The 27,270-nt window shown below is 40.9% G+C and overlaps 2 protein-coding genes across 4 annotated transcripts in view; both read left to right on the top strand.

Moving 5' to 3' along the window:
- ATP6V0D2 (ATPase H+ transporting V0 subunit d2) overlaps nt 1-2,942 on the top strand; it is a 40,638-nt gene extending 37,696 nt beyond the window's left edge. Inside the window, exon 8 of the mRNA XM_042869891.1 lies at nt 2,239-2,942. Within this exon, the coding sequence (XP_042725825.1) occupies nt 2,239-2,313 (75 nt within the window). The 3' untranslated portion in view covers nt 2,314-2,942. The remainder of the gene's footprint in view (nt 1-2,238) is intronic.
- A 3,627-nt stretch (nt 2,943-6,569) lies between these two features.
- WWP1 (WW domain containing E3 ubiquitin protein ligase 1) overlaps nt 6,570-27,270 on the top strand; it is a 61,690-nt gene continuing 40,989 nt past the window's right edge. For 2 of the 3 annotated variants that reach the window (XM_042869159.1, XM_042869162.1), the window contains exon 1: nt 6,570-6,686. The gene's annotated coding sequence lies outside the window, so the exon portion shown is untranslated. Of the gene's footprint in view, nt 6,687-6,711; nt 6,733-27,270 lie in introns of those variants that run through there. The other variant, XM_042869161.1, reaches the window with a different exon arrangement.

Consider the following 27,270-nt stretch of genomic DNA (forward strand, 5'->3'; position numbering starts at 1 on the left):
CGTTATCAGAGACACCGTCCTGATAAATTATTTGGATATTTCCAACAATTTGGGTGCTCGTCTAAGATCATCATTGCCTCTTGGGGTCTCCCCCGCTGCCCTGGACAGGATAGGTGTATCCCGCTGATTTTAGTGCTCCTGTCTGGGTGCTGAGGTGACTCCTTGGAACAGCTGATAGGAAATCAAGACTGTTGCATAAAGGACGGGCTCCTGTATGTATGTGAAAGCCAACAGGCAGGTAGGCACGGGTGTTGGCCTTTGCAACCCAGTAACTTCGTGCACGGACCAAGGTAAGGGAATTTAATTCTTGGCTTGCGGGTCGGTTGAGACTCTTGAGTGTGTGTGACTGAGACACACTTCAGTACGAAGTGAGCATGGAGTTCTGCTTTGCAGTTCTCTTGTCCTGTGAGGTGCATGGCCAGAGACGGATGAAGCAACCGTGGTGGTGATGAAAGGAAGAGTCTCGAGAGGGAGCTGTTAGTATACGGTACCCTGTGCACTTGACAAAGTGTCAGCAGTACACCCCTATTAATCTGAGAGATCAGGGCGTAGTACTCCAGAGGGATTGGGCTCAAAAATCCGAGAATCAGGGTGTGGTAACCTGTGAGTGGGTAGTTCATGGCAGCATTCTGGAGGGACGCGTAATAGGAGCTCCCAAGAACAGGGGAAAAGGGTCCCCGAAATTGTGCCTAGAGATAGTCCCTTGGCAAATAAGCTTCAGAACTGAAAACATAATCCCAAAGCTAGGGACAAGAACAGGAAAAAGATGTTTAAATATTGTGTACAGACATAGTCTAGAGAGCCACTATGTGGAAAAACATTTTGACCAAAATGTGGGTCTGACAGATTGGGTTTGTCAGACTTTGAATTTGTATGTAAACAGTAAGACTCCTTTATCTGAAACGGACTTGGCTTATGCTGCTTAATGGGTGCAAAAAGTAAGACAGTCCCTCACAAAAAAGAGTCGAAGTTCAAAGGAGAAAGGAGAGAAGCAAAAAGATCATAAATGGGATCCCTTAGATAACTTCCCGCCCTTAAAGTTCTGAAGCAATGTAAGCAGCAGCAGTCTCTGCAGAGGCAGGGAGTGGCCATGCTGCTGATCCCGTGCAGGGTCCTTGAGAGAGTGCTTATTCTTAATTACTGAGGGAATTGGAATGATGCAGATGTGATCTAGAGAATTTTCCTTTCTCTAATACTAATCTTACAGATACTTCAATATATCCTCCTAGGGGAGTTCCCCCTTAGTCCCCCCTAGGGGAGATAGGGTATGCTGATGACTCCCCCTTTTTACTAGCAGAAATGTTAGGAATTTCGAGAAGGAAATGAATCCCTTAATTGAGGATCCTATAAGAGTTGCAGAACAATTAGATGAATTTATAGAGCCTGATTTCTAGTCATGGATGAAAATGATGTTTATCATGAATGTGTTGCTTACTAGAGAAGAAAGAGGCGTGATTAGATAGGCAGCTGTGCAAGAATGGGAAAGAAATACAGAAGAAAAGTTGGGCCCTGTGGGGGCTTGGAGAATATATAGAAACAGGGATGGTTAAGAAAAAGAAAATTGGGAAGAATATTAGCTGCTTCACTAGAGCAGGACCTGGAAGGGCTCAAGGAGAGTTCTGCCCTCAGTGGATCAAAAGCAGAATGCAAACTGCAGGGAAATGAAATTAGCAGAGAATGTGTACCAAGCTGAGCAGGAGGGAACCGTCTCTAATTGCAAAAGTTGAATGGGAATCTGGGAAGTTTACCCTAGCAGATTCACTGGTTAAATTGCAGCTAGGGGAGCAAGATAAAGAGGTTTATTTTCTGGTGGATACGGGTACCTTTCACCACCTGTAGATGATTTTGTAACAGCAGTAGGAGCTACCGACAACAAGAGAAAGCTTACCTTTTGGGATAATTAAATATAGGCTGAGAAAACAAGTGGGAATACATAAATCCTTGTACATGCCAGGTTCTTCAAAACTGTTACGCTGGCAGGACTTATTAGAATAAATGAATCAGACAGTAAAGAAACACCTGAATAAGTTGGTCCTAGAGACTCAACTCCCCTGGACCAAGTGCTTACCTCTGGTACTTCTCCAAATCTGGGCAGCACCAAGAAAAGATGCGGGGGTTTCTCTACATGAAATGTCGTTTGGGTTACCATATTTAGGAAAGAAAAATGAGATACCGCAGTTTGTAACCAAAGATCAGAAACTATATACTCAGATTGTCTTCCTCATTATTGTCCCTCAGGATCCAAGGACTGTTAGCACAAACACCGCCTGTGGAATTTCCGATTCATCCATCAGGCTGGGGACTGGGTCCTGATCCAGATCTGGGAAGAGACAAAGCTGCAGTTGACTGGAAAGGGCCATTTCAAGTACTTCTACCAACTGAAACAGCTGTCAGGACGGCCGAGAAGGTTGGACTCACTACATTCGGGTAAAATCTTCCACTAACCTTGAAGCGTGGGAAGCTGTTGCCATGGAAGATCCTCTAAAGATGAAAATCAGAAAGAAATTGTAAAAGTTATCATAAGCTAATCCGTATTTTCTCCTCAATAGTATTAGTGGGGAGTTTTTTAATCTGTATAGAATTAAGGTACTCAAAGGGAATTTCCTTTTTTTGTGTGTGTGTTTTGTAGCAGGGTATATCCTATTCTTCACTATAGTGACTATTCAGAGATTTAGGATTTGACAATGATGATGGGTAGGGACCAATTAGTAGTTTTGGTCCTGATAATAATCCACTTCAAGGAATGTCTTAGTCAACTGATTACTTGGAAAAAGGATGACCTACAGAGGGGATCGGGAGGGTACCCTGTTAAGATGTGGGTGAATGTGACGAGGAAAGAAATGCCTCAGACTGCCACATTTGATGCCTGTCATTTGATAGCCTGTGGGAGCCTAAGTACTCAACGACAATTGAGTAATGAAAATAAATACTTATGTCCTGAACTAGGTATGAATAGAGGATCCCCTTGTAAAGGGTGGAATAATGTATGGTGGACAACTACCTACCAAGGCTGGACATACACAGCTGGGATATTTGATGCCTCGTGGGCACATACATTGAAAGATAGGATTAGTATGTTTAAAGGGATTGCCCAACCAGACTGCCAAGCCTTATAATGTAATCCAGTGGCAATAACAATTAACAAGGCTGACAGTCTTGTTAACATCACTTTTGGCCTTGGAATAGACATACGTGGAAAAGATCCAGTAGCCAGATTCTCCACAGCCATAGGTAATCATACATCCTGCCTCTCAAGGCAGGGTTTAAGAGCTACCAGGCATATAGGGAATTTCTCTCTATGCAGTGAGACTTTGAATGTTACAGAAGATTCAGCAGGGAACTATTTGAGATTGGGAATCTCTAGAGCAGATCTCTGGTGGTATTGTGGTGGGAAGATCTTATGGTCCACTCTCCCATCTAATTGGGGAGGTATCTGTGTGCTTGTTCAACTAGCTGTATCATTCACTCTGGCATTTGAAAGGGGGATGTCACACACACCCAGAAGGAATAAAAGGGGCTTCGGGGTCTCATTTAATTATGCAATATATATAGATTCAATTGGAGTGCCTAGAGGTGTCCCTGACGAATTTATGGTGAGAAACCAAATTGCTGCAGGGTTCAAGTTACTGTTCTGGTGGGTGACAGTCAACAAAAACATAGATTGGATTAACTACATCTATTACAATCAACAGAGATTTATAAACTACACAAAGGAGACAAAAAAGGGAATTGCGGAACAACTGGATGCTACAAGTAGGATGGCCTGGGAAAACAGGATTGCTCTAGATATGATACTAGCTGAAAAAGGGGGTATATGTGTAATGCTGGGCACCACCCTTCATCCCCAATAACACAGCCCTGGATGGTACAATGACTAAAGCATTGCAAGGGCTTACCACTCTTGCTGATGAATTGGCAGAAAATTCAGGAATAGATACTTCTATTACTGGATGGTTGGAGTCCTGGTCTGGCAAATGGATGGGGATGATTGTGCCCATATTTACATCTTTGATTGTAGTAGGGGTCCTGATGGCCACAGTTTACTGTATTATCCCCTGAGTGAGGGGACTGGTACAACGATTAATCGAGACAGCACTACTGAAGCAAACAAGAATAGAGCCACCGCCGTACTCGTATAAAATGATGGTATTAGAAGAAATGGAGAATGAAGAAAGTGAGGAAGAAGAAGATAGCTTTCAAGTTGTACCCTAGAAAACAATTGCAGAAATCAACATTATACAAAAAAAAAAACAAAAAAAAAAAAAAAAAAAAGGGGGGGGGGGGAAGGGGGAATTGTGGGAATGGAATGTTGTTTCTGCATTAGATATTAAAAAGGGCAATTGGCTTGAAGAAGTAGGACATAACGTATTTGCATTCTGTAACTTATCCTTAGATATAGTTGATCTAAAAAGTAGAAATACTGTATATGTTAGTAGCATGTTTTAGAAATGCAGTTGCTGAATTATGTGATTAATTCTTTCTTGCAAAACTGCAATAGCTGTTAAATGTTCCAAACAATGTGGGTATAGTGTTAGGGATTAGAAAACATACTGTAGGGTTGCTCTGTTAGGATAAGAAACTCCCAGCAAAAGAAAAACAGATTTAACAAACATCAAAGAAGCTAGGGCCTCTACACAAGGCCGGACTGTCTCACTCTCTGGGAAGGTTGGGATGTGACAGGCAGGCATCAAGATACTCCCCTCTGTCCTCCTTCTGAGCTTATCTCTATGCAAGGGAGGACAAGCAGATATCCAGAAACAATGACCAAGGGTGGAGGAAGGGTCAGAAGCTAATTAATTAATTGGAGGTTTATGCTTAGCCAGTGAAGACTTATGTTTCTCCAGTGTTTGTATGTTCAGTGAAGCGTCGAGAAGACTGTGAACCTAAAGTACTCAGCCAATGAGGAACTAGAGGAGAATGAGAGAAGTGTCGGGCAACAGGACATAAAAAGATGTAACAGTTTTCTGGGTGCTGTCCTGATGCAGGAGGCCTGCCATTGCAATTGCGAATAAAATCTGCGTTATCAGAGACACCGTCCTGATAAATTATTTGGATATTTCCAACATGTTACAATTGCGGTGTGCAAAAACTCAAAATATTTCAGTTTCCAGGGAGTTGTATCAGTGAAAAGAAGATCACAGAATCATAGGTTATCCTGAGTTGAAAGGGATCATTGAATCCAACTCCTTTGAGAGCTCTGTCCACACACTCTTGAACTCTGGAAGCTTACAGCCATGACTGCTGATTTTGGGTGCCTACTCTAGGATCTCAACACTCTGGTGCAGAACCTGTCCCCAATCCCCACCCGCCCGTCTCCTGTAGCTGTCACAAAGAGCACAGCTCAGCGTTGCCCCTCCACTCCCTGTGAGGAGCTGCAGCCACCATCATTCCTCCCCTCAGCTCCTCTGCTCTGCGCTGAGCACACACAGGGACCCCAACTGCTCTTCATACACCTTGCCCTCAGATCCTTCCCCATCTCCACAGCCCTACAGCCCATCCTTTTAGCTCCGATATTGTGGTGCCCATACCTGCACCCAGCGCTTGAGATGAGGCTGCACCAGGCAGAGCTGAGTGGGACGCTCCCTTTGAGAAGCCCAGTCTAAGATATTTCTTTAACTTTACAGAACATCATCTTTCCCAAACTTTGTGCTTCTCCTACAAATCCTGCATAAAGAATGATTAGTTTGGAAAGTAGAACTTCTATCTGCTTGCTTCCCTTTTGTTTCCTGAAGGAATCCACGCGTCCAAATCAGGCTATTGGCACTCATGTTGTTTCTCAGAAACAACAAAACTGCTGGCAGTCACTTCAGGGTCTCACACTGCAAGCTTTTGTTCTATGCAATTAACAGCAGCGCTGGGCGTTGTGACAGATCCTCAGAGGCCTTGTTTACACCCCGAAGCCTGCGTTATCACCACGTTAGCAGCACGCTGTATGCTATATGGTGTGAAGAAGCAAAGCTGCCCCTTAGCCTCATGCACGGGGGCAGCGCAGGCCCCCGTGGGCAGCCTCACGCCCAGCCCGGCGCAGAGTCCGAGGTACCATGCGGGAAGGGGAACTCGCACCGCCCTGGTGCTCCTGTCAGCTGCCTTCCCCTCCGAGCTTGCTCCCGAGTTGGGACGTGAAGGGAAGGAGCCCAGCCGGGCAGGTCCCGGAAGCAGCCGCCTCCGTTTTATCGCTCGTAGAGCTGCTGGGTGCGCCGGCCCCGCACCTCCCGGAGCCCTCTCGGGGCAGGCGATTTAACCGCAGTCACCCTTATCCAGCCAGCGCACGCCGCGCACGGACACCACCTCCGTTCTGGAGCGCGGCTCCTCCTCCCCGCGCGGAGCGGCTGATTCAGCGCGCCCGGCTCTCTCCCCGCCGCAGCGCCCGACTTGGTTCAGCCCGGGGCAGGCGCTCGCAATAAGCTCTGTCCCCTTGGAAGAGCCTCGCTTCAGCCTCTCCTTTCTCCCTCCCACTGCCGCTGCGCACTGCTTGGCTCCGGCTGGGCCCGGGCGGCGGAGGAGGCTCCACGAGTTCCTGCTCCCGGGCCCGGGGCGCGCACACGGGGCTGTCCGGCCGGCGGGTGCGCGCAGGGGGTGCCGTGCGCGATCCTTCGATGCCGCGGTGAGATGGCATCATCCTGCGCGGCGGAGCGCGGCGCGGAGGGGTGAGCAGCTGGCGGGAGAGAAAGGAGAAGGAGAAAAAGGTGCGTGGAGGAAGCGAGGGCAGCAGCTGGGAGGCTGCGAGCCACGGTACGGAACGAAACGGTGCCGCAGCCGTTCCGCCGTGCGGTCTGGGCCGGTCTGAGGAGGAGAACGGCCGCAGCTTTCCTGTTCCCCCGCGTCCGCAATGGGGAAGCGGGGGCTGGGGGCTGCCCTGTCACGGCGCGGCAGGAGGAGGGCGATGGGCGTGGGGGTAAAATGGCGAAGGGCGCCGCGCCGAGCACTCGCTCCGGCTTTCCGGCGTTAACCCGTCGTAGCCCCGCGCCCTGCTGCAGGGCGGCGGAGGGGCACGGCGGCTCCCGCTTTCCCCTCGGTGCTGGTAGTGTCTGTGGAGAGCCCCCCAGCCCGGCCTGTCGGCGGAGGGAGCGGGATGCCGCTGTCAGCCGGGCACCGCGTTCCTTCTGTCCGAGGGCTGAGCCCCGCCGCTGTCAGCGCCCGGCTGGGATGGAAGAGAGGAGTGGGGTTAAGGAGCGGTGGTGTAACGGCCGGTTTCACCTTAGTGGGGTGGGACTGAGGAGGAGGGCCAGGAGCTGGAGGAGCACTGCCCCTCACAGCGAGCCGCTGTCACCTTCCTGCGTGCGCGCCGGGAGAGGTCACCGCTCGGCTTTGGCTGTGAGCACGGCTGGGGCCTCCGCGTGTGCGTTCAGCTGAGCGGGCTGTGTGAGCGTCAGGCCTCAGAGAACCTGTTTGTGCCACTTATCTTTCTTTGTGTTGTGGCATGAGATGTTACAACTTGGTGTCACTGCTTGTTTACCTGTTGTTTTTGTTTGTTTGTTCGGTTTTTTTTTTTGGGAGGGGGGTAGGAGTCTTACATTTGGAACAGGACCAGTTCTCAGCCAAGTTAAAGCAGGGTGTTCTACCTCTGCTTCCAGATCTGCGTGTTGTTTAAACTGTACATCAGAGAGAAAAGGACTGAATGCCATCTGATTTTTAAGGGGAGCTCTCCAGTGTTTGCATGAAACAAAAAGTGCTTTTTGTATTTCAGCTGTGTTTTCACATGGGACCTCTGTCATATTGAAAATTCTGTCCAGGTTTTGCAAGTTTACTGTCTAGTAAGCCAATTTTATTACTGTCACTAACCCCAGATGGCTGGGTTATTTATAAATGTATGCTTGAAAGACAATACTGCCATGGTAGTGTCTCCCCTTAATTTAGTTTAATCTTTTTTTTTTTTTTTTAAGTGATTAGTGATTGACTGTGATAATTCTTCATTAACTTGGGCTGCTTTTTTTATGTGTCCGCTGCACTTGGTATGGTTTGCCATGTTGGTAGAGGTTTACACTGAATAATTATTTTAATTTAGTAAAAGTTAAGAAATTTCAGTAGAAAATATCTGAGGATTTTTCTTCCACTTGAGAAACGTTTAGCAGTTGTAAAAGCATAGCTTATCTGAAAACTTGAGGCGCTTTCAGATGGGGCAACTGGAAATGTTTCCAGCTGATGATACTTGTAAAACTGCTTAGAATCCTTTTATCACTTTGATGTGTGTTTTAGTTCTTAAGAATAAAGATGTGATTTTTGTAAATGCATGTAGCTCAAATAGCTTACCATTATTTTTTCAGTGATACTGTAGGATAATTCCCTTAAATACATAATAATGCCTGAAAACATGAAAGCAATTTTATGTACCTGGGACACGTTTAATCTGTCAGCATGGAACAGCTTGCTACTGAAAGAGTGTAAATTCATTTTGTTGGAAAGATGATTTACATTTGTTGTTGAACATCAATGAACAAAACATTGCGAGTTTATATGTTCTTGTTTAAGGATTGTCAATAAAGTTAAAATAATCACCTATCTGAAGGTGCTTCTTAAATCTTGGGAGTACTCACAGAGTTCAGAGCCAATTTATTTGCCTAATTCCTTGGAAGGAAGAGAAATGTTAGCTAGTTCTGTTGCTTGACCTTTTCCATTTCACGTGAAATTGAGAACTTTGGTAAGTTGAAATTGCTATGCATTTCCCTGTTTTTTATTTATTTATTTTTATCTGAGAAGAATGTACCTAGGAAAGGAGATTCTTCTTTTTCCACCTGACTCTTCTTTGTTCCCAAAAACCAGTATCTATCACAGGAAGTTGGTATTGCATTCAGCTTTTTCATGCTTCGGAATCCTTACACTGTTAAAACACTTGATTGGAAATTTAAAAAAAAAAAAAAAAAAAGACAACTAATGACTTAACAATTTCCAATTAATAAATATGGCATACTGTTTATTCACTTAAACAAAACTGTTAGCTTAAAACCAAAAGACTAACAAAAAATATGTGTGTCCACTTGCTAAAATGCAGAAATTGAAGTGGCTTGGAGGGGGAATGAATTGTGTGATGGATAAATGCGGGCACCTGTGTATCATGCCTTCCTTCAAGTTGTGCTTAAGTGACTCTTGGAAGTTACTTTCAGTTAGGGTAAAAATATTTTCTTTCTTTATAAAGACTGAAGAGAAGGGATAAATATGTCATTATCTTTTAAGCTAGGTTAGTACTCTGCTTACCTACTTCTGCACCTCAATTAAAAAGTGTCTTCTGAGCTCTTAACAAATTGCTTAAGACTCTAAGTCAGTAGATAAGCTGCTCCAGTGTGCCTTCCGGAATAAAAGTTTGTAAATTGGGGGCAGGGTGGCAGTGTTGTTCTGCGGTTTCTGTGGTAGTGTCAGATTAAGCAAATCATGTCGTTTTTGCTGTCATTATGAGTCTTGTAAACTAGAACTGCCAAACTTCCTTTGAATTCTGAGTTAAACTACAGCCAGTGACATTCTTTAATTGTTTTGGTCTGTGTACAAATATAAAGAACAGGGACTGGTTTTATCCAACACTGCCTTTAAAAGTTTGTTTTCTTTGCATCTGTAGGCTTTTTTCTTTATCTGTAGGTGTTAGTTCAGACTTAGGATAATCTGTTGATCTTCTCAGGTAATGACCCAAAAAAATCATACGTGAGGACCATTGCACGTTTCAGAGATCTTACTTCTGTTTTCTCAAAGGGACATGGTTTGGCTAAAGGGGAAATCTCCTTTTCCCAATCATCAGGAATTGAAGTGATCCAGGAGAAGCATTCTAAGGGCTTTCAGAACAGCCCTTGTAGCATGTAGAGCAGATCTTTTGAGTGATGTACCTTTTTTTTTTTTTTTTTTTTTTTTTTTTCATACAGAACACCAACATGGTTTTTCTTGTTTGTTTGTTTTTCCTTAAAATTTACTACAGTAGCTTTTAAGGGAAAGGGTTTTTTTTTGTTTTTGTTTTTTTCTTTGTTTTTATTCATTTTCTCTAAGTGGAAAGTTCTAATTACTGCTTTTTGATGTGTGATTTTACTGTTTTTGAGGACTTAATAGTTTAACCAGGACAGAGTTGAGCTCTTTCTTTCTTGCTTTCCTAATGCTGCTTACAGATGAATGCTATGGACTCCAGGGAAGTTATGAACTGTCAGAATGGTTGAAGTGATATCACAGTCATACACTGGGAGTGTGTTGTGGTGGTTTTGTTTTGTTTCTTTTTCTCCTTCCTTTTAACATTTCAGGGAAGTCCTTGTGTTATGTGTAGGTCTTGGTAGCTACTAGACAAGTGGAATGTGGTGTGAAGTAATTTCTGATTGCAGGTTTGCATGAGCACATACTGCTGTGGTTCTGTAACAATAGATAGGTGGCAGACAAGCCACCGTGCTCATTCCCTTGCTCCATAGTCAATTGTGAGGGTTATGTAAGCTTCTCATGTAATGTAAAGTTTGATAATTTAACATTATCATAGAATCATTTGAATTTGAAGAGTCTGTTAAAGATCATTTAGTCCAACTCCCCTGCGATGAACAGGGACACCCAGCCCTTCCAGCCTGATCTTGAATGTCTCCAGGGATGGGACACACACCATCTCTCTGGGCAACCTGTGGCAGTGCCTCACCACTCTTACTGTAAAAACACCTTCCTCATTATATCAAATCTAAATCTGCCTACTTTGCTTTGAAACCATTTCCCCATGCCTTGTCACAGCACACCCTGCTAAGGAGTCTGTCCCCTTCTTTCTTACAGCTTTAGATACTGAATGGCTGCTCCTTAGAACCTTCTCTTCTCCAGGCTAAGCAGCCCCAGCTCTTTCAGCCTGTTCTTATTGGAGTGATATTCCATTCTGTGGATTATTTTTATGGCCCTCCTGTGGGTGTGCTCCAACAGGTCTGCATGTCTCCCATACTGAAGACTTTTCATCTGAACACAGTGTTTCAGTCCTCACAAACGCAGAGCAGTCGTGAAAGCACTTCCAAAATCTTTCTTAAAGAAAATATGAATTCAGATTTAACTTACAAGTTTCCTGACTTTGAACAATAATAAACTTAGTAGTGTTGTTTTATAAGGGCTTTTGACTAGAATAAAGTCTTTAGTAGAAGTTGGAATGAATTTTGTTTAACAAAGCAGATTGTCTGCTTGGGCTTCTGATTCTTGTTTTGCATTTTTTATCATTTATCTTATTACTGGAATATGTTAAAGATATTAGTGTTCCTTGAATCATAGAATCCTTAGAGTTGAAAGGGACCTTTTAAAGGTCATCTAGTACAACTCCCCATAGTTCTACTTCAAGTGACTAGAGTCTGAACATACTTAACCAGTTCATGGAAGACCTGAAGACCTTTTGACATCCTCGCTGTCAGGGACATTAACTTGCAGTTATGCAACTATTTGCTAGTAAGTTTTTTCTTCTCTAGTAAAAATTCAGCCTCTGAAGTCTAAAGCAAAGAATTTTTCATTGCCTGAAAGCAATTTTGAATGAGTCCTCTAAATGTAATATTCTGTTCCTAACAAGACTAGCACATTTTCTTGATCCATCTTAGATATAAATGGCACAGCGTACAAAGAAACACTCATAGCTGATGTTTTCAAGTGAGAATGAAGTACAAAATTGTTCTGGTTTTTTTTTTTTTTTCTGTTAGAAATTCAGAGTTAACAATAATATTTTGCTCCATTTGTTTGTTTTATTTCTTTTTGCACTTTCAAGCTTCATCACTTTGTAACCTGAAGTAGGCATGAGAGAGCTCTTGTCTGTGCTTCTGTGATACAGAGGAGAATGATGGAAGTATGTTTTGCACACGTTTCTAGCTTCTGGGGCTTTTAACCAAGATTTTTTTTTTTTTATTGAAAACATTTTAATGGAGCAGCAGATTAGTAGTGCAGTCCTTTAAAACAAACAACAACAAACAGATGAAACCTTTCCTTTATTTCTCATATACTTGGCTGAAAGATATGAGAGAGCTTGGGCTGTATATACATTTAATGTACTCAGTGATACTTCTGTATAAATCAAACAAATAAGCTATAGTTTTAAAACAGTGGAAAGCAAACAGGAAGTACAGTGTTACTAATCTGTGAAATTGCACAATACACTCAGGCATCAGAGCTGAAGAAAGAACACACGTCCAGTTTTGAAACACAGTGCTTGGTTTTTTTTTTTTTTTTGGTTTTTTTTTTTTTTACTATTTTTACTGACTTTGTTTTTACTGACTGGTATAATGAATTAACTTTTGTGTTCTTTACTGTGCACGTTGACATTAAAGTATCTGTGCATAAGCATAACAGTCAAAAAGTAAAACATAAGAGGAAAGCTAAAATGAAGAGCAACAGGATTGCCACGTTTCCCTTTTCCCCTCAGGATAGAAGTGTGGGAGCTGCTTTTCCTTAAATTTCAGTTCTCTTTATATTCCCTTTCTTCCACACCTCCCTTTTTCTTTTTTTTCCTTCTCACTTTCAGTTGCTGTCTTACAGTATCTTGTCAAAAAATGAGCACTGCATTATTAAGGGTTCTGGAAAGCTTTCTGTCTAAATAGATTGGATAAAGTGGTTTTTTTTTTTTTTTTTTTTTTGACTTCTGGATGCAAGTTACAAGGATATGAAAAAATTAAGTCTTGAAAATCTGGTAGAAGGTCAATGTAATTTGCTTGTCGTTTACAAATAAAAAGTAATATATAAAAATATCCCTATCTGCCTGCCTTGTAAGAAGTTGCTGCCAAAACTGGTTTGCCATGAAATGGTGAGTGAAACTGCTTTTTGTAAATACTATGGTATGGAAACCTAGCTGGGGGCTTAGATTGTAGTGTGGCAGAAAACCTGCTTAAAATATGGTAACTTATATTCTTCTGTTAGGGAAAGGGATTTAAAAGTTAACTGGCAAAATCTGAAAGTGTTGAGATTATTTTTTGAATAATGAAAGTGGGAACTTCAGAAGGTCATAATGGGCTAGCTTAATGATTATCAGCACTTTTGTGTTAGCATAGGAGACCCAGCATGTGCTGAAAGGAGTAGGTGGGAATATTAATTAAAATGGAGTGTAAATAGAATATTTAGTAATAAAAGCCTGACATGGTTATAGATTATTGTATCAAAACATCTGATTAGGAATGAACTAGAATGCAAGTGTTGGAAAGTGTTAGGAATATGACATACATTAGCTTGCATGCTATTTTTATATTAGTTTTGTAAGCTTATTTAGAAACTGCTAAATATTACTGTAGTGTGGTGGTTGGCCTTGGTATTATTTGGGGACCTTCTTGCTTTAAATCTTGTCACAGGTGGTCTGTTGTGCTTCTTGGTTATTTGTATTGAGAATTTGAGTAGGGTTGTCTATCAGGAAGTAATTGTTAGAAGATACATTTGGGTTCACTGATGTATGATTCAAAATCACGGAGTCATTAAGGTTGGAAAGAGCCTCTAAGGTCATCTAATGTAACAGTTCACCTTCCACCTATATTGCCCACTAAACCTGTTCCTAAGTACTGCATCTACAAATTTCTTGAACACTTCCAAGCATGGTGACTCCACCAACTTCCCTGAGCAGCATGTTTCAATACTCACCACTTTTTTTAGGAAGAAATTTTTCCTAATAGTCACCCTGAAAATCCCTGGATGCAACTTGAGGCCATTCCCTGTTGTCATTAGTTACCTTGGAGAAGAGGCCAACACCCACCTTGCCACAACGTCCTTTCAGGTTGTAGTTGAGAGCTTTAAGGTCTCCCCTGAGCCTTCTCTTCTCCAGACCAAACAATCTCAGTTCCTTCAGCTGCTCCTCAAAGGACTCATGTTCCAGACTTTTCACAGCTTCACTAGACGTTCTCCAGGGCCTTAATTTCTTTCTTGTAGTGAGGTGCCCAAAACTGATTGCAGTACTTGAGGTGTGACCTCACCACAGGGGGTGATCACCTCCATAGTGCTGCTGCCTGCTCCATTTCTGATGTAGGCTGTGTGTCAGTGACCTTTCTGGCTCCTGGGCGTGCTGCTGACCCATGTTCAGCCAAGTGTTGACAAACACCCCCACATCCTTTTCCTCAGTGCAGTTTTCCTGCCACTCTGCCCAAAGAATGTAGCATTGCATGGGGTTGTTGTGACCAAACTGCAGTACCTGGCACCCGGTATCGTTCAACTTCATCCCGTTGGCCTTAGCCTGGCAATCCAGGCTGTCCAGATCCCTCTGAGTGGCCTTGCTACCTTCAGACAGCTGAACGCTACCTCCTTAACTTAGTGTCATTTGCAAACTTACTGAGGGTGCACTGAATTCTCTCACCTAGATCATCTATAAAGATATTTAAATATAGAAATGATTGTTATATAATCACGGAGAGTATCTGTTGCTAAATAATAGTTGTTTCAATAAAACGATGATAGGCGTTAAGTCCAGGACATTAACTAATTATGTCTAAATACTTCCTATGAGGAAGTTATTTTAGGCTGCCTGTTATTCTAGACTGCCCACTACAGTCTTTTTTTTTTTTTTTTTTTCCAACTGCCTGGGTCAGCCTGCTGTCAGAAGATTTTGGTGTACTTGCCTATGTTCAGTAAATCTATTATCTATAGCTTGCTTCAGTTTCAAACCTTGAAAGGCCATAAGAAAGCAAAATCAGAGGAAATAAATCTTATGTACAAAGGCATACTGTTTGGGCCTATTTTTCTATGTACTTGAAAATTATGTTTCAAGCACTTTCCTCTCAGGAGGTAAGAATATTTTTTTCAGATGTTGATTGATGCCACTTCTCCCAGCTTAAACAGCTGATTTTCTGAAGTGTGGTATAGAAAGTATAGGAATAGAATAGAGAGTAAAACAGGTAATTTTATCTGTGCAACCGGTGCAACATCCATACAACATCTCAAATTAATGTTTTGTGTATTTTTTTGATCATTTCTGATGCATAGCCTTTTCTCAAATAATATATAGTAGAACTGAGAAAGTACAAGGGGGCAACAATAATGACTCACTACTATGGATGAAGACTGAGTGGAATGACTGAGGATTCTTAATGTTCTTCAGGCTGGAAGAAAGATAATGCATCATGGCTGATACAAACAATGGTGTGGTTGATTAGTTCCTTTTCTGGTACTTTTTAGAAAAAAACAAAACAAAACCAGAAAAAGGCCACATGAAACAGCAGTGATAAGCACTAGTTTCAAAGCAGAACAGCTGTTCTTCAAAAAACTTGTAGCTTAGGTGTGCAACTTGTTACTGTAGATGTAAAGTCTATATGGTATTATGAAATACCTCGTGCACATTTTAGTCTATTGTGAGCTAGCTCAGGGCAGTGTATTGCTGTCTTTGAATCTTTACACCGTATATTTACAATTAGAAATTTATGTCTGTAAAGTTTTTTTTTTTTTGACTTGGGAAGCCATCCAGAGGGACCTGAACAGGCTGGAGAAGTGGGCCCATATGAACCTAATGAGGTTCAGTAAGGCCAAGTGCAGGGTGCTGCACTTGGGTCAGGGCAATCCCACATGTTTATGAAGACTGGGGGAAGATCTCCTTGACAGTAGCCCTGCAGAAAAGGACTTGGACGCCCTGGTGCATGAGAAGCTGGACATGAGCCCGCAGTGTGTGTTTGCAGCCTGGAAGGTCAACTATTCTGGGTTCTGGGTTGCGTTTAAAAAAAGGGTGGCCAGCAGGGAGAGGGAGGTGATTGTCCCCTTCTTCTCAGCTCTTGTGAGGCCCCATCTGCAGTACTGCGTCCAGGTCTGGGGCCCCCAGTACAGGAAGGATGTGGAGCTCTTGGAGCGGGCCTGGAGGAGGGCCACTAAGATGATCAGAGGGCTGGAGCACCTCTCCTGTGATGAAAGATTGAGGGAACTGGGCTTGTTCAGCTGGGAAAAGAGAAGGCTCCAGGGAGACCTCATTGTGGCCTTCCAGTTCTTGAAGGGAGCATACAAACAGGAGGGCAAATGGCTCTTTACCAGGGCAGATAGTGATAGGACAAGGCAGAATGTTCTTAAACTAAGACAGGGGAGGGTTCGGTTAGGTGTTAAGCAGAAGTTTTTCACGCAGAGCGTGGTGAAGCACTGGAACAGGCTGCCTGAGGAGGTTGTGGATGCCTCATCCCTGGAGGCATTCAAGGCCAGGCTGGATGTGGCTCTGGGCAGCCTGGTCTGGTGGTTGGGACCCTGCACACAGCAGGGGGATTGAAACTCGATGATCATTGTGGTCCTTTTCAATCTAGGCCATTCTGTGATTCATGATTGATTGCTTGGCTTGATGTCTCTTTCAAGGCACCTAACTGGGAGTATGACTCTGGAATCAGGGCTGATCATAGGAGAATGTCCTTAGGAAAATCTTTAAGTTCGTGTTTTTCTGAGAGAGCAGAAATTGCTATACTGATTAAGGAAATACAGGTTTGTGAAAAAGGAGCAGTTAATGTGCAAATTCTATTACAAAGAGCCCTCAGCTTCTCAGAAAATCACTTAGTACTTTAATTATCTGCATTTATGAATTGAGAAGATTTGCAGCAAAAAGGTTGTGTTGACCATGCTATGAAAGTTTAGGTTATCTGGAAAAGAGGAGCTTCAATGCTTTTCCCTTGTCACTCCACTGCCTCTCATATCTCTCTTCAGAAGTTCCCCTAAAATGAACATGAATGGTAGGAACGATTTGGAAATTGACTTCCTTGAGTTGGATGACCTTTGCCTTGCAGTGTTTGTAGTCACTAAATGGAAGTTTTCAAGGCAGTGATGTCCACCAGCGTTAGCTAGTAATGTTTGCAGGTTTTATAACATAGTTTTTTGCTTTGTATCAGGAAGGGTACTTCTGCTTATGAGAGTGTTTTTGCATTCTTCTGTGCTCCATTTTCTCTGTTGAAGTATAAATGAATATTTGTAACAATTTTACTACGAAATTGAAGTTGTTTTCACATAGTCCACTGATTCTTTTGTAGCTTTGAATTAAATTTGATGTGGAATGTATTGATGTGGTTCAGTACTTACCCTTAAGAATTCAAGCTTTGGGATCTTCTGGTAGGCCTTGTGTATGAGTCAATTTCATGCTCTCAAACTTGTAGCTTTAGTGTGATGACAGGTGCTCTTAAAGCAGTTAAATTTTGGAATTGGGTTATGTCAGAATCACCCTGGAAAATAATTAGCAGAAGCAGGCAGCTCTGCTTTAATAACTAAGAGTTTTTATTACCTGAGCACCTTACTAAGGGTTGTGTTGAATCCCCCAGCACTTAAAAGACTGCATGGCTTCTGAAAAACTAGGGGACAGTGTGGGATCTGTGCTGGGAATTGGGACATGTTGAGATGGATAGCTGAAAAGATGTTTGCATAGCACGTTATAAAAAGCATACTGGAGAAAAGAGTGGGAACGTGGAGTGAATTCTACTTACACCTTTTGGAGCTATTTTTTGAGGTAGTTACTGAGGAGAGGTGCAGCACATCAAACTCTTATTGGCAAAAGATGTGCAGAGATCCTGTCTACCATTTCAACCTTTAAACTTGAGGCTGATTCTCTTCTCCTCTTCTCTGAGTATTGACTGGTTGTCTTTCATTGACTTAGCAAAACAAAGGGGAAACTGGGAAATATCTATTTTGTGAGACAACATTAATGCATTTCTTGTACCGGGTATTGCTTAATCATGGTTTCTTTATAACCTGACAAAAACAAGGGGAAAGAAATGATGAGGGCACAACAGAGCAACAAAAAGCTCTTGATCAGTGTTATTTTATGTTTCTTTGGAATTTTTTTGTAAGTTCTACTGTGACTGCAATAGACATGTTTACACTAGTCACGGTTATTGTGACTAATAAGGTCGTGGTGATAGGCAGGAATTGTAGTGAGTGGATTTTGTAAGCTATCCTGGCACTCTTGGTATGTGTCAGGCTGCCTGCCTACTCTAAAGCCTGTACTTCTCCATTTTCCATATTGCTGTAATACACAGAGCTAGATTATATATTGGAGTGCCTATGTTTAACTGTGGACAAGTTTTCGTTTTGCCAGTTAGGTATTCTAAACATGACTAATATTTTAGGGCTGTATTGTAATATATTACTTTACTTTTCTGTTGATGCAAGTCTGATATACAGTAACTTATTTCCACCATAAGGATTCTCCGTAGTGGAGGGCAACCTGGAGAATTGTATCATTGAAGCATAGAATGGTTTGGGTTGGAAGGCACTTTTAGGATCATTTAATTCCAGCCCCCCTGCTATAGGCAGGGACACCTAATAAGCAGTCTGTTATGTATGTGGTGCTCTGACAGTTGTGGGGGCCATTCATTTGAACATTAAAATGAGGGTAAAAATACTCTTCTCTGATTTCTTGACATGTGTGTTGTGACTTCTGTTCTATTCAAACAACATGGAAGCTGTTTACTCTAGTTGTCTCACCTCTGTGCATGTGGGCCTAACTAATACACAGAGGAGGCACTGTGATGTTTTTTGTCATGGCATTATCATGATTGTGATTCACAAGCACAGTGTGCCCTAAGTATCTGATCAGATAAGTTGTTCTGTGTACAGTGAAAGTAGGTTTCATACAATTTTTTACGTCCTCGGTTGTTTTCTCCCTCTGCTGTTCTAGACCTTTTTACTTGTAAAAATATCCAGCTTAGATTGAGTAAACTTGTGTCTGTGATGGCCTTTGAGTCAGGCAATGCCGATAACTTCAGTTGGTGCTGCAGTCCTTTGCTCAGCAAGCACAGGAAATTCTTTTTCCTCTGCTTGGCTGTTGATTTTCTTGAAGCTCCTGGAAACCAGGTGTATCAGAGGGCATTACTTTGCAGTTTAATTTAACTGGATCTGGTGGTGAACAGATGCGTTTAGAGGGATGGAGGTGAAAGGAAGAGTGGGAAGAAGTGATTGGACAGTATGAGTCATACATGTGATGTTTGCTTGGGAAACCAGGCTAAAAAAGGTTTCTGCCAGAGAGCTGCTAGTCTAAGTATAAGACAAAACAGAACAGGCAGACATGTGCAGTGGAATCACAGTCTGTGATTTGTTTAGACCTCTTGCATAACATTCTCAAAAGCAGGTTTTGTAAACCTCTGTACTGAATTTTTTTCTTAGACCTGAATATGAGGCTGGCAATGTATTGCAGTTAATGCATAGTTCCAGCATAGAATCATAGAATGGTTTGAGTTGGAAGGGACCTTAAAGACCATCTAATTTTAAGCCCCCTGCAGGAGCAATCTAAAACAGTGGTCAATGAACGTATGTGGAAAATTACAGAAGATGCAATATTTTTATGCATAGCTTGCTCTCCACGCTTTTATCTAACCTGATGTTTGAAGAAGAGTGGTAATTTGCTTTACAGTTCAGATCTGTGTAGATATGCTGTAATGCTGGTAACTTGGAACTTAATAAAAAAAATATTTGCCATTTATTTGAAATGTTGGAGCATCTTTGGAGAAGCCTTTAGCTGCCAAGAACTGCTGCCTTGTCCTGCTGTCAAGGCTTTATGGACTCTGAGCAGCAGACTGCCAAAGCTGAAATTCTACTAATGTTGAAGCATCAGTTGTAAGGAAGCTGGTGGCATCTCCCCAGTAGTACACTGTGGACTCAGGCTTGGTGTAAACAGGACATATAGTGAATGTATGGTTTATGAGTGAATGTTTAGTGCTAGGATCACCCTTAGTGGACTTAAAAGAGTCCGGTGTTCAGTATTAGAATAGAATGTATCCTACAGTTACAAATGTTTGGAAACAATTGTTCTGCCTTGTTTCCTGGATTGATATGTTTGTATAGTTAACGTCTACAAGTCTGATAGAATACTGCTGCATTTACTGTGTTAACTTCTTAAACAGTAATGGTCTTGGGTTCTTGTTTTTTAATTTTTATCTACATATGCTCAAAATTCAGCGATATCCAAGGAATCAGAGAAGCCATTAAAAAGTAAAAGTTTGTAGTAAAGGCATCTGCAAGAGTCTTGTCTTTGTAAGTTTCTGAGTATTGTGTTAAACACTTGAAAGTTGTTTGTTTTCCATTTTAGCAACTGGTATCTTTTTTTTTTTTTTTTTTTTTTTTTTAAGTGTAGGTCTGCATGTCTGTCAGTATTTGTTTGACTGAAGTTTAAAGTTCAAGTGCCACAGAACAGAATATGTTGCTCAGCAAGGGATGAGTGCCGTATTACAGTATTGTTCTAAAAGTACTGTGATGGTGTGCTTTCCCTGTGTGCTGAGAATTCGAGCCAGTACTCTTAGCAGTGTTATTTTAAATGGTCACTGGAAATCTGATTTTGTTGCCTACTTTGCCTACTGTTTAAATGCTGACTCAAGCTACGGCTAGTACTTATTATAATGCTTTTGCAAGTGCTACTTAATAGAAAAGAACCACTTAATGCTGCTCACTGCATCTTACAAGTTTCCAAGTTAATTGTTAAAAATCTCTATTCAATGGTTTTGTATGTCTTGTGCGTTTCTTTCTTTCTTTCTTTCTTTCTTTCTTTCTTTTTTTTTCTACCTTCAGTTGTGTCACAGATCTGCAGCTACAATCATCTTCACATGGACTCATAAATTTAACAATCACTTCAGTGCATATTGTCACAGAAGTTTGGACTGCCATAGTCATAAAAACTGATGGAGAATGTGCATGTTACGTGTTTAGAGTGATGTTAAGTTTCCAATCTTAAATATTGTTTATTTTTTAACGTACAGTTTTCTCATGCGCTTCTGTGATAGATTATTAAAATATTCCCTCTCCTCCCAAACAAAACAAAAAAACCTACTAGATAGTTTAGGTGGAAAACTCGAAGACAAAATTATTCATAGGGTGGAAGTTGAAGGTAGTAAAGGTGAAAACAGTGAAAAAATAATGCACAGTAAAAATAGTATGTGATTGAACTTAAGCAGATGGAAAAGTAGTGTGATTGGGAATTGATAATTTGTATTGGGACCAAAGCAGAACATCAAAAGACAAGGAATTTAACATATTCTGTGAAGAATGTGCAACATTTCAATGTTCTAAAACAGATCTATCGAGTTAAATTGGCAGAATGTAAGCCTTTCAAAGTGAAGAAGTTGGATTAGAAAGCAAAGGTTAGAGCTGTTTGTGTAATTTGGACCTTGCTTTCCTTGTGTATGCCAAGTAGGAATTAATTAAAGTTAATAAAATTAATTAGTTATATGTGAAAAGGAGGATTATAAAACAATGTGTGCATATCTTAAAATCAGGCACCCTATTGAAAGGAATCTAGACTTATTATTAAGTATTTTGACTGAAGATATCCTTGGATATAGTTTCTAGCTGAAGCTTCTGTTCACTGGAGGTCAGTTTTTCCCCCTCACATATACAAATATAGTATTAGTTAATAAAAGTTATTGCTTTGTCTTATCATCTGTCGCTAGCCTGTATCTCTAGTCTGTCCTTACTTGCCATATATATTTGATTAGAAATGGGAATGGAATTGCTGCCCTTTTAATTAGCCTGTACTAGATCTTGACAATTCAGAGGCTTATTAAATGGAAAAGGATTTTTTAAGTTTTTAAGAAGTGAAGAACAACAAATGAATTTTGTCACAAACAGCAAGCAGAAAATTAATAGTTCTCAGATGGCCTGTTAGCATTTATGGAAGATATCCCTTACTGATAAGCATAATCTTTCCATTATGACTTAGAGTAGCAAGCATGCTTGTGGAGTAGCAAGCATGCTTGTGGAGCTCAGGGAAGTAAAACTCAGACTTTAAAACTCTGTATTTCCCTAGGTGCAAGTAATGTCACAATTTTAGTTTATGACCAAAGCTATGCGTTTAGGGAGTGCCAGTACTTAGACTATTTTGGTGTTGGCTGTAGACAGGACAAGAGATGTTGGGATAATCTTTTATTGGCTGTTCTGCTCTGTTTAATAAAGGCTAACATGTTTTTGTGTGTTATGCAGACCATTCTCCAGATCTGAAACAAAAATGTCAAACTTAGGAGTTGAATATTAAAGAACAGTTGTGAATTTAGTTAGGTGTGCACTAGAGAGATACTTGAGAGTGAAAATACTATCTGTGGAGTAGGAGTCATGGTGTTTATGGGGAAAAGTGGCATGTATGGAGGAAAAACGAGAAGTGATTTCTAGGTTGTGAAACATGACTAGGCAAGCAAGGGGGAGGGAAGTCTAAAATATGCCATAAAACTAACTGTTGAATGTGTGATTCCAGATATGCAGAGGAGCAGGCTCCACATGGGCAGAACTTTGTCACGAGTTGTTTCAGAAACTGTCTTGTGGGCTGCATTGGGCATGAGGACTGAGAGATCAGAGGTAATGATTAGTCCAAGATATTTCGCTGTGCAGTCTTTGATTAGTCAGCCAAGGTGAGAGATTTATGTGTGCTGAGTACAGCTTGGAAATGGCACATTTAGGATCCGGTAAATGATAGTTCTTTTGAGATATTTGCCATGTTTGTAGAAACACTTTAACATGTTTACATTTATTGCTCAGAGATGCCCTTAAATATATTGGGTACAGGAAGGATCATAGAAATTTATCAGAAGGTGGAATCTGTGAGCAGTATTTTCAGAGTAGTTTAAAAGTTGAATCTTTCTTGCGAGGAGAAAGTCCTCCTTTGATCTCTCTTTGTGTGTAATCAGTTTCTGAGGTGGAATTTTACCAACGTGAAAAGGAAATGTTTAATTTTTACTTTCTTTCAATGATACAGAATTACTGTTTTTCTGAAAGGAATACAGCTACGTCTGTGAAGTTGTTGCTTTTTTTTTTTAATCAGAAAGAAATGCGTTCAATTTGCTATAGGTAATTGAAAAAATACTGTAGCTTTAGTAGAGACATAGTGAGAATATATGCAAACTTAAGGGGTCTTGGTGTTAAAAGTGTTCACTTAAATTTAATGATACTCTTGAAATTGGCAATTATTGCCATTATTATTGTTGATAAATGGTGAAATAAATTTTCGAATCGGATTTGCATTGAATAGAAATTCTATTTTCAATTCTTTTTGAAATCTGAATGGAAGGAAGTTAAGAATTTTTTTTTTGCATTTGACATGAGAATTGTTTTCGTTTTTTTCTCGATTTTGTTCATTTTTATTTTTACAACAAAAATCTTGCTTCCAACTGTAGATTTTTAGTGTTATTGGAGAGGAGTCATCATTCCTCCCTCCTACTCTCCCTGCTCCTCTTCTCCCTTCCCCAGATTCTACTCCTGATTTTGCCAACACCTGAAACTGAAAACAGGTGTTTTTATTGTGCGCTGTTACAGTACAGGCACTTTTGATACTGTGAAGATAAAAGTTTTTTAGGTGAGTGGTGATTTCAGGAGGCTGTAGGGATCAGAATCTCCATTTAGTGTGATCCACGTGCGCTCCTTTAATCTTCAAGAGTGTGCAGTGTGGGAAGAAGTGATGTTCTTGTCCATGGTGGAGCCTGCAGTACAGCGTGACAGGTGGAGGATGTGGTAGCTTTTATTACAAAAGAGACAGCTCCAGGGGTTGGGGAAAATAAAAAATATTCACATTTCTCGTCCTGCTTTTGGGACTTCTTTCTACAGGAGGAATGAGGCTGTGCCTGCAATGCTGTCCAATCCTGAAGACAAGAGTATGTATTATGTAGAGACAGGAGAACACAAGGGAAATGGCTGAAGAGTAGAGAACAAATTGGTAGTTTTAATACTGTGATAGTTTGCAGATTTAAATGGATCATGGTTGTATTCTGATAGCTGTTGATAATCCTGCAGTTGGGTAGTTTGTTAATCATTCTGATTAAAAACTTCTTAAAGTTTCTAATCTGTAGGATTTTATAATAAAAAATAACATGGCCTTGTTTACACTTTGTAACAAGTAACAGTAACTAATGTCAGCACTATTATTTTCCCATGACTCTTCAAAGAGCCATGTAATATCTAGAAATAACAGTGATGATTTTAAGCCTTAATCAATAGATTCAGTAGCCAAACTAGGCATTTGTTTTGAGTAAAAATCACAACAAGTAGTCAGGCATTGGAATGGCTGCCCAGGGAGGTGGTGGAGTCGCTGTCCCTGGCAGTGTTCAAGAGGTGTCTGGATGAGGAGCTACGAGATATGGTTTAGTAGTTTGTGGTAGCAATGGTAATGAGAAGACAGTTGATGATCTTACAGGTCGTTTCCAACCTTATGATTCTATGATTCTATAATTTGGGAGCTGAGTTTAGCAGTAAATGCTGCCCATAGGACACCTTGTCCACTGGTTGTTAAGTCTTGCACTTTCGTGAATATATTTTTTAAAACATTTTTCTGTTCATCTTCAGCAGCTATTTTTCTTTCCCATGTAGGTTTTCTGGCAAATAAGATCAAGAAAATTCTGGTGTTTTCCTTTTGTCATCTCTGATTGTGTAGATTTCTTACGCCTCTGGATCACTGTTATCGCTTCAGTGACTTCCTACAATCTCTGTCTCCTCCCCTCCATCAAGATTGGGTGACTTGTTTAGTTTACATTTAGATTAATTCTAATTTGAATTTTTCAAAGTTCAAGAAAACTTTTGCTTCAAATGAGTTAAAAATGTGGTGGTATAATCACATCCTACTGCAAATTTGTTAGTCCCTCTGCTATGTGACTTCTTTCCTGTCCCTGCTTAGTTTCATCCAGTGTGTGTTTATGCTTGTTCTCTTTGCTGCATCACTGCCCTCTGAGAAGCCTGAGGTTTTTTTTTTTTGTTTTTTTTTTTTTTTTTTTTTTTTTTGTAAACAGTTTTCTTTTAATTCAGTAACCTTTATTTTTGTTTTCTTTGTCTTTTACTTTCAGTCTTAATTATTGTTAGACTGCTCTGTCTTTATTCTCCCAGTAATGCTTTACACGTCCTGCCCTTGTAGAAGGCAGTCTATCCCCAGTATCTTACATAATAACACTACTACTATTTTTATCACTACTTGAAATGCTTACATGTTAGATTGTTTTGTTTTGTTTTAAATATATATTTCTGTGACTACTTCAACATAGCAATTTTCCTGTTAAAGGACACTTCCTGGTGGAATAAGCTTTTGTTGGTACTTCTCTTCTTTGCTCATGCAGCAGCATTTGTCCTATATCCCAAACAGCCTTCAGAGAGTAATGAGTGTCTCTATTTCAAATCTCTAGATAAGAATCTTCATCTTGTATGATATAACTTGGCCAACTTTTCTTCCTGAAGGCTTTGTTTACCTCAAAGAAAGTCCTGTCCAACTGTTTTTACTCTGCATGCATCAGACAATGGAGTGCCTTCATTTATTTGTTTCTTTGGATCTTCAGTGAAAATTACAAACATGATGCGAGCGGGCTCTTTCTTTATCCATAAGAAAGAACCACCTGGATCAGGGCTGATTTGTTCAAAGGTGAACTTGGATAGTTACTGATTAGAGTAATGGATTAGAGTAACGAATAGCTGTCTAAAGCATTGTCATGTTTTATGGGTTTTTGTGTGCGTGTGTGTGTGTGTGTCATGGAAACATGCAGTCCCACAGCCAAAGCAAGCCTCACTTTGTTTTATCTCCTTGCTCTGTTGGTATCTTCCTTGCATTGTAATCATTTTTTCCCAGCCATTATAATCGTATTTCCCTCATGGGGAAAGATAAAAAACTGTGTAGAGAATCCTCACTTCAGTGTTACAAGGATGTGGGTAACACATGTATGCCAAATTCAGTTTGTAGCTTAGGAGCAGGCAGAGCCAGTAATTCAGGTTAGAGCAGGCTGTATGCCTTTGCAGATAAATCAGCACTTGAAACCTGAGTAGGTTAGACAATGAACAGTGTACCATGTCTGTATGAGGACTTTGACACATTTTTCTTTTGTTGTTTTCATTTATTTATCTTGATTTGCGCGCCGTAGGAGTAGAATTAAAATGCAAACATTTTTAAAAAGCATAAAACAGCAACTAGTTCCTCAAAAAACCATAGCAACAAGGAAAAAACCTGTAAAAATGATGCTAATTTGATCAGTTACAAAAAAATACCTAATGTTTACATTTATGATTAGGACTAGAGTGCAGACATTGATTTTTTGAGAAGTTTGAATTACGTTGCCACAGAATTGATTGCACATGTTGCACTGTAATTGACTTCCATATCAGTGATCTCTAAAGTGAAGTTTGCAAGATGATCCATTGAAACATGGAAAGAAAATTCTACAGCTTGTATGTATATTTTATCTAAAATGAAGGGAATACAATGCTAAGGAGAGGTCAGGAATTCCAGGTCCATATGCTGGAGCATAGAAGAATGTGACCTTGCTGGAAGAAGATGAAATCTGGGAATAGTTAAGCAAATTGTCCAGTTCTGAGCTGTCACTACTGAGGAGATAAGGACGTATTTGAGACAGTGTAATGCAATGCCATGAAGATGTGTAAGTGACTGGAGCACTTCTCTTATGAGGAAAGGCTGAAAAATCTGGAACTGTTCAACCTAGAGAAGAAGAGACTAAGGGATCTCATCAATGTATACAAATGCCCGAAGGGAGAACGCAGTGAGGATGGAGCCAGGCTCTTTTCAGTGGTGTCCATTGCCAGGACAGGAGGCAGTGGGCACAAACTGGAGGACAGGAAGCTCCCTCTAAATACCAAGCAGCACTGCTGTGCTATATGGGTGCTGGAGCACTGATACAGGTTGTCCAGAATCTGTGGAGTCTCTTCCTTGGAGATGTTCAGAAGCTGCTTGGATGTGAGCCTGAGCTGTGGGGTCCTGAGCACCCTTCTCTGGGTACTCTGTTTGGGCAGGAGTTGTACCAGATAGCTGCAGAGGCCCTTGCCAGCCTCAAACATTTTGTGATTATAGATGGGGAGTGGGAGAGGGCATTGTGTGAGTGAAAAAAAAAGGAAATTAAGCATCAGTAATGTTTAATATATGTATTGACACTGGGAACGTCATGTGGTCCTGCTTCTAGTAGCATTGTTAGGGATCCAGAGATAAGGGAGTGTTCTGCAACACTATGGGGTTCACAGTGGCACTTGCACTTCTTCATTCACTTTCCACGTATTGCAGTTCCGTTTGTACCCGGTTAGTTGAAAAGGAGGATTGAATAGATGGATCCAAAGACACCATGGATTTAAGATAATACTGATAATGTGAGTACAAGTAAACAACAAGAACATGGCAGAGCAGATGCTTCTCCTGCTCCTAGCATGAGATTTTTGTTGACCAAATTATGAAGTAAAAATAATGGCAGCCTGATCAGATCTGATGAGAAGTAAGCAAAAGAAAAATCAACATTATCAAGGAGGCTGTTTGAAATATGGATGTATCTTCACAATCATTAATAATTAATCTCATCTGAAATGTATATTGTACCTTAAGATATTAGCTAATGTAGGAAGATTTTAGCTAATAATATGAAGCACTGTCATGACCAGCAAGGCATTTAAAAACTGTGCATCTGAAATGTGAAGGTCAACAGCTACACTTTTCTCTGCGTTATT

The sequence above is a fragment of the Lagopus leucura genome, unplaced genomic scaffold (genome assembly GCF_019238085.1).
Source record: "Lagopus leucura isolate 7727_CA_CO unplaced genomic scaffold, USGS_WTPT01 Super-Scaffold_100002, whole genome shotgun sequence".
In the NCBI taxonomy this organism is placed as follows: Eukaryota; Metazoa; Chordata; class Aves; order Galliformes; family Phasianidae; genus Lagopus; species Lagopus leucura.